The sequence below is a fragment of the Garra rufa genome, chromosome 1 (genome assembly GCF_049309525.1).
Source record: "Garra rufa chromosome 1, GarRuf1.0, whole genome shotgun sequence".
In the NCBI taxonomy this organism is placed as follows: domain Eukaryota; kingdom Metazoa; phylum Chordata; class Actinopteri; order Cypriniformes; family Cyprinidae; genus Garra; species Garra rufa.
The window spans coordinates 15328538-15339643 of record NC_133361.1 but is presented as its reverse complement, the minus strand read 5'-3'; the positions used below and the strand labels follow the sequence as shown (position 1 = coordinate 15339643).

General features: G+C 40.0%; 1 protein-coding gene across 1 annotated transcript; it reads right to left on the bottom strand.

The window, feature by feature from the left end:
* Positions 1–4536: 4536 nt before the first annotated feature.
* LOC141331361 (interferon-induced very large GTPase 1-like) lies at positions 4537–9261 on the bottom strand. Its single transcript, XM_073836397.1, has one exon. It carries the CDS (start codon positions 9259–9261, stop codon positions 4537–4539), a length of 4725 nt encoding a protein of 1574 aa, XP_073692498.1.
* Positions 9262–11106: the final 1845 nt, after the last annotated feature.

Here is an 11106-nt window from a genome sequence, read left to right as displayed (position 1 = left end):
ACTTAAAGGCAAAGCAACAATGAAACAAACAATTAAACATACACCACTGGTTTCACAGACAAGGCTTAAGCCTAGTCCTAGACTAAAATGTAAGTCTGAGCTGTTTCAACTGAAATAAAATTGCACTGATTGATCTTAAAATACATCAGTGCCTTTGTTTTGTCTCAAGATGCACACCAGTAAAGTTTTATTTTCTAAGCATGTTTATAAAAATTGCTTAAATGTCCTAATTGAACTATGGCCTAACCCTGGCTTAGTCTAAGCCCTGTCTGTGAAACCGGGCCATAAAGAACCAATAATTATTCTGACCAAAATTATAAACGCAACACTGTTGGTTTTGCCCCCATTTTACATGAGCTGAACTCAAAGATCTATGACTTTTTCTATGTACATAAAAAAGTCTTAGATCTTTGAATTCAGCTCATGAAAAATGGGGCAAAAACAAAAGCGTTAATAATTTTGGTCAGTGTATAAGGAGAAGAGGGTAGACATTGTCGTGAAATACAATTATGAAATATAATATGTAATTCCTTTCATTCCATTCCATTCAATACAGATGGTAAAGGTCATTTGATCTATACATCTACAAAGGTAGCTTGGAGCAGCTATCAGTGGCGCACATGTGCCAGTCAGTCAGATAATGTATTTTTTTCTTCTAAAAATAGGCTCACCTGTTGTCTGTCACTTTCCTTAAATATCAAATACATATACAATATTAAATTTAACATAAATGTGATTTATAAGTGTGCAGGGGTAAATAATACTTCAGAACATCAACAACAGGAAATGTCTGAGGCAAATCCAAACACCAAATAATTAATTAATGACTCTAGACAAACATTTGAAGAGAGGCTTTTGATTAACATATGACATAATGCACTTGTTAATGTTTACTAATAAACTTATTAAACAATACCTAGTGAATAACAGATCATTATTTAGTGTAAATTAAATGCTTTTAAATGTTTTTAACATATTCATGCATTTCTTGGAAATCTACAAATGATTTAAGCAGAGGTTATACAGTGATTTAAAGCTTTTGTTAATAACAACACTTTTACTGCTACTGAGGTGTGATATGGGTAAAGTTAGACAGGTTTAAGGGTTGGTGAAGGGGTCAGAAATGTACAGTTTTCAGTTTAATTACTATAAGGGAACATGGTTCAATCTGTTTATATTGCATTGTTTTGATAAATATATTTGATAAGAATTTCCTTGAAAAAAAAAATATCCTGTTGATATATAATTTTAGGAATATCCTGTTTAATAATATAAAGTAGTATACTAATGTTTTGCACCCAAATTGCAATGTGTTATTTCTACAGAAGTATTTAGTTAAACTTAACTAACCAGCCTTAACACAAACATTTGGTAACACATTTACAAATGTGTTAGATACTTACAAATAATTAACAAATAGTTCACTCATTGTTAATAATGTGTAGTTAATACAGTAATAGACTCAAACAAACAGTGAGCTCTTTATTCATTATCACTTTATTTAACAGAATTATTATTGTTTAATTGGCTCATGTAAAGAGTTAGATAATGGTCTATTATACAGATAAACCTAAAATGAACTTCAGATTGAGAAAAACATAAACAAATAATTCATAAATATCTTGTAAGATGTGCAAATAGGGGAAATTAAGGTCATTTGGGACACATTTTGCCATGTGATGACTACTCATATGCACATTTAAAACGATGAATAGTCAAAACTTTAGATTGAGTACTGCAAAACGTGAACAAATAATGATGGGTTAAGATGTAAAAAAATATTAGAAGTCTACTAAGTAAAAATATATTAACATGAATAGTTTGTGAAGTGCTTAATATAACCAATTAAGCTATTTTCCCTGACAATATTTGTAAATGTAAAAAAAGAGCATTAGATAATATATAACTGAAGTATAATGACATTTGTTAGCATTCAAAAGTACATTAATAAAGCATCACCTGTCATAAAATTGGGTTTTATAGTCTTAATTGCAGTGTTGGGGAGTAAATAATGTGGCGAGGCGTCTGCCCGCCCCCCTAATTTTCATCACCACCCCGTCCCGTATTCGCCGCCCTTCTCCAGGCTCCCGACGGGAGTGGGTGTGTAGGGGAGAGGAGGGGCGTGTAATCGGCTCGGGCTGGCGGCGTGTGATGGGGACACCTGATGTAAATGAAGCCTCATCACCGCCGCTGTTTAAACCCCGAGCGCGCCTCTCCTCGGGAGACCGGTCTCTTTCCCCCGTGCATGCACGCTGGTGTCCTCGCGGGTCCAGGAGGGGGTGAAGAGGGAATCCCGCGCCACAAGGAATTTGGAGAGCCGCCGGACCCGCGGTCCGGTTGAGGCCGCCAGAAGCCGCCGCCCCAGCGCCGGACAGCTCGAGAGGGATGAGCCTGCCGGAGATGCCGCCGCCCTAGCACCCCGGCGCTAGCATGGAAAGCGCTCGCGGCCGCCGGACTCCGCCCCTCTCCTGGACCCTTCCCCTCTGAACACTACCGTTCCGTCACGCTGCCCCAGCACCCGAGGACACCAGACTCCCCTTTTATTTTGGACAATGTTTTCCTTTATGGACACTTTTTCCCTTATTTTCTGTTTAATAAAAGCCTCTCCGAGGCCTGACGCCACACCCACTGTGTCTGTCGTGTGCCCCTCCCGCCACAGTGGTGGAGAATGCCGGCAAGGCGGGGCTTAGACAGCGCAGTGGGCAACACCTGATGACGTCATCCCCTCTCGCTCGCCAAAGCTCGTGAAGACCCGGACGGGGACGGGGAACTACGGAGACGGCCTCCCAACCGCAAAAGGGGTAAGTGAGGTTTCTTTTAGTCACTTATCCTGCGGTTGGTTGAGGCTGTCGACTAATACCGGTTTCTCTGTCCCTGTTCCGGTGCGCGGCGAGAGGGAGCGTTGCCTTGGAGAGGAATCCCCGCCCACTCCGACCGCTGGAGCCTGGATGAGGAAGGTAGCACTCCTGCGTGGGCGGCGATCTTAGGACGGGGATGTCGCTTGGGGGGGGGAATGTGGCGAGGCGTCTGCCCGCCCCCCTAATTTTCATCACCACCCCGTCCCGTATTCGCCGCCCTTCTCCAGGCTCCCGACGGGAGTGGGTGTGTAGGGGAGAGGAGGGGCGTGTAATCGGCTCGGGCTGGCGGCGTGTGATGGGGACACCTGATGTAAATGAAGCCTCATCACCGCCGCTGTTTAAACCCCGAGCGCGCCTCTCCTCGGGAGACCGGTCTCTTTCCCCCGTGCATGCACGCTGGTGTCCTCGCGGGTCCAGGAGGGGGTGAAGAGGGAATCCCGCGCCACAAGGAATTTGGAGAGCCGCCGGACCCGCGGTCCGGTTGAGGCCGCCAGAAGCCGCCGCCCCAGCGCCGGACAGCTCGAGAGGGATGAGCCTGCCGGAGATGCCGCCGCCCTAGCACCCCGGCGCTAGCATGGAAAGCGCTCGCGGCCGCCGGACTCCGCCCCTCTCCTGGACCCTTCCCCTCTGAACACTACCGTTCCGTCACGCTGCCCCAGCACCCGAGGACACCAGACTCCCCTTTTATTTTGGACACTGTTTTCCTTTATGGACACTTTTTCCCTTATTTTCTGTTTAATAAAAGCCTCTCCGAGGCCTGACGCCACACCCACTGTGTCTGTCGTGTGCCCCTCCCGCCACAATAGTTACATGTAACAGATTACAGTTACATTTATTTTTAATTATACTGCATAACTCAGTTACAAAAAAGGTGTTATTATATTACAGTTACTTATTAATGATTAACAATTACAGAGAATATTTTCACACACATACAGATTTAAGTGTACTCTATCCCAAATTGCATTGACTGCTTTGAAATATAAGGCACTGATGTTTCAGGAATTTTATTTCCTATTTGGGTTTATGTATATGCTTTATGTTTTAAGATTAAATGTTTCTTCCCAAAGGCACTGTTAGATGCCAGTTTTTCCTATCATAACTTTGCAAAGATTTGTTTTCAAAAACTGTACCATAGCTATTACACCATAACTTATGATTTTAAATCAGTTTTTAACCTCAGATTTAAAATCTCAAAGCTAGTAGTCTTAAAGTAGTCTCAAAGTAAAAGTATGTATTGTGATGTAAATTGATTCTGCCCATTACACTATAAAGCCAATAGATGGCACTGTGTAAGTGTTGGAAATCAGGCGATCAAGGACAGTGACATGAAGTGACAAGAAAACACTCAACATGTAAAATATAATTTATTAACATGAGCTTAATGCAGAGCTCCTAATTTACATCAGTACATATTTTTGTCATTTAGTTAGTTAAAAGCACTATTTTGTAATACAACTTTTTGATTTTCATAACAGCAAATTAATATTTGTTTTACAGAGTAGAATAAATAATAATGCTTTAAGACTTTATTTTTTTTACATAACTCAAGCATTTTGTTCCAACATTTATTCTATATAAGTGGAAGTCACTTTACAGATACTAGCATGTGGACCAGAAAAGAAAGACGAGTTGAATTTTTATTCTTCTAGAGATAAAACCTGTTTACCTTGTTTAATTAAATGTATTTATCCAAACTCTCTAAAGCACCCTGCTTAGAGTAGTTTCTCCATTCATCTGGGATCTTACCCTGTCCTGCAAATTTTTTACTGTAGTGTTTTTCCAGATGCTTCTGGAATCTGCACACAAACCATTTCCAGTAGGGCAGTTCAGAGAGATCAGGAGTGATGCTCCATTTCGCATATTCTTCACCTGCTGTTCTGTATTCTCTATAGAGGACTTTACGTGATTCATCAGGGAAAAAATAAAGAGTGCTGCTTGCTACTGCTGATGTGCACATTTGGGTACACAGGTTTTCTGTATTGAAGTAATATATTCCATTTAGTCCAATAACACGATGAAATGAAACACTGTGATCTCCAGAATGGTTTTCTATGGTGTTAGTGCAGATGGCTTTACAGAACGGACACTGAACCCAACAGCACTGACAGAAGTGATCAATCAGAAGCTCATCTGGCCTGAACTTATGGTCCAGCTTTAGTAGAAAAGTATTTGTGCTGAAACTGCTGCTGATGTCAGACATTATAGAAGGAAGTTCTTGTCTTATCACATCTTCTAGGAGGTTGAAATCATCAACATCATCATGTTTGACTCCACTGAGGTCTTTTTCAGAGAAGATCAGCTCATCTGAGAGCTGCTGTGTGAAACTCTTCAACCACAAACCAGCATCACCTCTGTTCACTTGAACATGTTCAGTAGATTCATGAGCTGCTTTCATGATCTTCTTCTGCAGGAGTTTAATGTTCTCCTTCATCTTGGGTAAAACACTGACACTGAAATTATCAGTGGTGTACCGACTGACTTCATCTCTGATGAAACTCTTGAAGTGATCTCTGGGATAATTAATGTAGTCCATGTATTTGTCAAAATCCTCCTCTTCTGCCAGTGTCTTCAGGATGTGTTTCTCCAGATTTGATCGGTTTCCATTCAGTGATTCACAGTTTGTTCTCATTTCACCTGCCAGATCTATGGCAGTCTTCTTGTACACACTCTGCTCAATGGGCTCTTTAAGTTTCTGACAGATGATCGCTCCAAATATGGCAGCTGAAGCAGCTCCATGACAGTATTTCTGGAAAATACTATAGTACTCCTCTCTCTTTCTCTCCAAATAGAGAACAGGATCATTGGCTTCTCTGAACAATCTGTGTTGGTCAGTGATAATCTTGTTTGCTCTCTCACAGATGGAAAGAGTCAATTTCATGAAGAATTCATTCTTGAACACATATTTTACTGATCCTTCCTGATGTTCTGTTACTCTCTTCTTGATGTAATCTGTGATCTGTTGGATGTAGCTGATGTTGTAGCCCATCTTTGAAATGTTAAACGACTGAATCATTGAGTCTATTTTTTGAGCAACATCTGTGACTAATGATCTTATTTTGTCTTTATCTTCTGGAGACAAAGTTTGAGCATGTCCAAATGATGTGTTTGCTGTTTGGCCTAAATCCATTACAGCATCTCTAATGCGTTTTTTTGTTGACCTTTTGATAATAACATATTCAGAGAATTTCACATTGAAAATATTGTCTTCACTGCTCTCTTTTCTGTGGTCTAGAGAGAAATGTCCTTGATGTATGTCACCAAGAAGCCTTTTTAAATCCATCAGTATGTCAATGTGTTTAATTTCAGGAGTGTCTGTGATGATCTTCTTTACATACTGTTCCCAGTACAAATCAAACTCTTTCTTCAGTGTTTCTTCATCATTTGCTTCATCTTTGAGTTTTAAGGCAAGTTCTTTGCTCTTTTCATAGAGAGTATTTTCATGAAGTGTCCTCTGAGCATCAATCTTTTTCTTTAAGTCTAGCTGTTGAAGAATCTCATTTAATTTTCTCTTTGTTTCTCTTACAATATTTTCCTGCACATATTGGATTTTGATTTCAAATGATGTTTTCCAGTGAATCAGTATATCTTTGTCTCTGTCTTTGTCAAAGAACTCTGACATTAATTTTTTCACTTCTTCACTAGTTGTCTTCAGTTCTCTTTGAAGATAAGCTTCTTCAACCTCATGAATTGTTTCGTTTTCTATTTTGTTGTGTAGTTTGTTCTCAATTTCCATCATGGCACTGCGAAGACTCCAGGACCATTTGCTGTATTTTGTCTCCAGTTTCCTGTAGGCTGAAATCTCCAAAGAATTTCTGAAGCTGAAGATGAATCGTTCATTTAGTAAAGCCTCCCAGAGATCTTTAATACAACTTTTTAAGTCTGTCAGCATCATTTTATCAGATTTTCTTGCATGAGACATAATCGTTTTCTTTAGTTCCTGAATATTCTCACAGTACTTTGGGTTTGGTGGGGCCATTGGTAGGTTTCCCTCCCAGAGATGAGCAAAATACTTCACATCATTCCGTGCATCAAATGCAATAACATCGCTGAAATATTCTGCATCATAAACTTCCTCTTTAGCAGCGATTTTTGTCATCTCATCTAATTTCTCCTGCAGTCGTCTCCTTCCCTCCTTAAGTTGTTCTACAGCTGTGACATCTGAAACGTTCTGATGCACAAACACACAGCTTGGATTTAGTTTGACCTGCTTCATTCTCATGAAGGCCTGAACAACAATCTGAAGTATGTCTTGCATCTCAGCAGGATTTTCTCCAAAGATGTTGATCAATGTCAGATTTGCAAGACCAACAACAAATGTGGCCAATTCATTGTCATGATGTCTTGTTGATCTTCCAGCCAGTTCTAGAGCATTTAGACCTTCAGTATCAACAACCAGAATATAGTCAAAGTTCATCTGTGTTTTCATCTCATCTGACACTTTGACCAGCTGCATGAAAGCTCCTCTGGTGCACCTGCCAGCACTGACAGCAAACTGGAGCCCAAACATGGCATTCAGCATGGTGGATTTCCCAGAGCTCTGAAGTCCTAAAGCTGACAGCACAAAAAGTCTCTGGTCTCCCAGTTTCTGGATGAGTTGATCCAGAACAGCAGAGATCCAGATCACAGGAACATGAGCAGCATCTCCATCCATCAGCTCCAGTGGAAATCCAGAGATCATCATCTCTGCTGCAAGACTCGGGAGTGAAGAGAAGTGAACCTGCAGGTCTTTCTTGTTCTTGTTCACAGATGAACATGATTCATAGATCTGACCGATCTCCCTCATGATGTGCTGCAAACTAAAGGCTGCAGCTTGAAGTTCCTCGGATATTCTCTCCAGTTCAGTTTGTTCAGTTATCAGTTGCTCAGATTTATCATAATTCTCTTTCAGGCTTTCAAGTAGTGACCACTTTTGGTCATATTTGTTATGTATAGCAGAAAGGTCAGCAGAGATATATTCATCCATGAGTATTTCAAACCATTTTAGAAAATATATTTTTTTATTTGCAGTATCTGATTGAATTTCATTAATAAAGACTTTCATGAACTTGCTGATGTCAGAGTCATGCTGCTGTTGGCGGATTTTCTTAATTTCTGATTGTTTTTTAATTATTTCCAATTCTGTCTCATCTGCTCGAGGTCGATGTAGTTCTTTGTTCATCTGACACCACTGATGCCACAGTTTCCCCTGATGAGGCAGAAATGAGTTTTTTATTTCTCTTAGGTCTTTCTTCTCCAGCAAACTCATCATCTGCTGTGCTGCTTCTCTTCCTCTTCTGCAGTCATCGTCATCTTCCTCATCTACTCTAATGTCTGAGTGTTTGGACACATCTTCAAGTCTGAAAGTGGAAGATGATTCTGAGAGACAATCATTTATAACTCTTCTGAGTTCTTCAGATACATCTGCATAACTTCTGTTTTTCAGACCAATTTTGAATTTCTCTTTCCTTATCTCAGTAACAGCAGATTCATCCTCAGTAAATAGACAAATGAGAGGCTTTCTGTTGCTGTACAGGTTTTGTATCTTTGCTGCATGTTTGTCATTCCTGTCCAGTCGTGGTAGAAGAACAACATTGACTGAGGCCATTTCAGTGAGGATCTGCAGCTGTTTCTCATGGTCTCCTGCATCACCGTGTAGATTACAGAATGCAACACAGTCAGTGAATTTATCATCATTTGTTCCAGAGGGGTAATACCAGGCAATCTCCACCACTCCATCCATCAGGACTCTGGTTCTGCTGCTGCCTGGGCAGTTCCTGTGGAAGAACGTGTTGTGTTTCTCATTGATCAGACTGTTCATCAGCTGAGACTTGGATGAAGACACAGAGCCAAACCTGAAGAAAGACACCATTGGAGTTTCTGCCTTGTAGATCGGCTGGGTTTGACTGATGATTTCATCGTTGGTGTTTCTCATCTTCCAGCTCTTGTTGATTTGTCTGAATGTCCAGAGAGGAAACTCAATCTGTTGTGTGACTGGATCAGGAACAAGCAGAGGCAGAGCGTACTGACACTGGGACAGTTTAGTCACCATCAGCTGCTTCAAGAAACCATCAGCACAATGAAACACAGCCATCTGAATGTCCATCGAGTGAATGAGGTCAGATTGGACTGTTCCTTTGTTTGATAGAGACATATCTTTTAAAATATCTTCAAAAACATCACCCTGATCTTCAGATTCATTGTGTCTTTGTTGTGCGTGCTGCTGTTGATTGGCCTTAACATTAATGTATCTTGCTCTGTAGTTCATCATCAGTAGTTTTTGTATGAAAGTCTCAATCAGCTCCTCCTTATCACAAGACTCATGTGAATGTAATGAATGCGCAGTTAACTGTAGAACATCTGTAGTTCTCAGTTTATTGCGGTGCTTGACTTCAAGATGAAGTCTGTCTAATATAAGACACATTTTTTCAGTCTCTTGTTGTAGGAATTCATGTGGTCCGACTTCTGTTACTAAGTTGTCATTAATACCCTGTTAAACAAATAAACATTTATTTATTAGTCTGACCATTCTTAAATTTTATGCAAATGACACTGAACTTTGAAAATTTTAATCTTGTAAATTGTTTGTTTGCTTTCCTCTTAATGATTGGTTCCAGATGTGTAGATTTTTATGTATGTACTGATCCCCTATGTACTAATTCCTTTTCATGTGTTGAACAGAGATGTAATGGTTTTAAAGTTTTGCACATTTTTTGTTCATTGTATTGCAGACGAGTCAAGTCAGGGCCAGAGCTTGCCGAATGTAATATTAACTAAAAAACTGAATCATCTCTTAAAGATCATCTGTACCTCTTTACTACTAGTTACGGCACAAAATAAATGGGAATCAGGTGGTGTTGAAAGAAAGAATTAAACAACCTACTGAAAAAATCATGTTTCTTGTAATCGCAAGTTTTTATTACAACTTGTTTGTCATGTTCTGACAATAAATCTTAAAACCACAATTTAATTGTCTGGTTTTTACACCTTTCACTTAGGAGCAAAAAAAAAAAAAAAAAAAAAAAAAAAAATTGACATTTATCATGAAAATGACTGATATCGACTGAAAACTGAACCTTCCAGAAAACGTCAATATTTCAATATTTACAATATTTTTTACCATCATCTACTAATATTTTGTCTATGTTCATCTTTTTATATTCAGACCTATAAAAGATTTTGAGCTCAGTAACACATTTACAATTAAACTACAATAAAATAAATAAACAACTACAGTAAGCAGTGCAGTAAGTTTATTATAACAGCCGATACTTCAAATGTGCACTCACCCTATGTTTTACTCCAGTCTTTGATGTTGCAGCATCTTCCTTTCTTTCTTCATTGACTGTGGGCTCATCTCCTTAAATAAGCAGGAACAGAATATGTCATTTGAACAGTTTAGATAAGGAATACTGTACAAAATAGCATTATTATTATTTAAGTTAGTGGTATAATTTCCTATGTTTGAACACTGTGTGCACTTTCTTCTCACTTCACATATGAAATGTTCTCCTACAAAGTAATTTTGAATTTATCTGAAAACATTTAGTTTCTGTAGGTTCATGCAGAACCATGTGTACAATTATATTTGATTCTACAACTGTAGGGATATTGAAAACCTCAGACGAGAAACACAATTTCTCTCACAGAACAACATACCAGTTGTTCCAGTCAGGGTTCAGGAGTGGCCATTCAACTGAGACTGCGCTACTGTTTGTCACTGAAGCCTTGCGGAGTGCAAAAGCTGATTCCAAATCATCAGTACTTATTTTGCTGGACCTATCTGCAGCTTTTGACACAGTGAATCATCAGATCCTCCTCTCCAGCCTCTCATCGCTGGGCATCACAGGGACTCAACTTCGCTGGTTTAGATCCTACCTCACTGGTAGGTCTTTCAGGGTGACCTGGGGAGGGGAGGTATCCAAAACTCATCAACTGGTCACTGGGGTTCCTCAGGGATCAGTTCTTGGACCCCATCCTCTTCTCCATATACACTACATCTCTGGGCCCCATCATACAGGCACATGGCTTCTCCTACCGTAGCTATGCTAATGGCACACAGCTCTATCTTTCATTCAAACCAGATGATCCATCAGTAGCTGCATGGATCTCAGGCTGCCTGACGGATATCTCTGCATGGATGAAGAAACACCACCTACAGTTCAATCTGGCAAAGACTGAGCTCCTTGTCTTTGCTGCCACTCCAACTCCACAACATGCCTTCTCCATCCTGTTAGGTTCATCAACAAGTACCCCATCGACAGCCAGA

Coding starts and splice junctions, on each gene's coding strand:
- LOC141331361 (XM_073836397.1), bottom strand. CDS start 9,261: ATGTGTCTTATATTAGACAGACTTCATCTTGAAGTCAAGCACCGCAAT.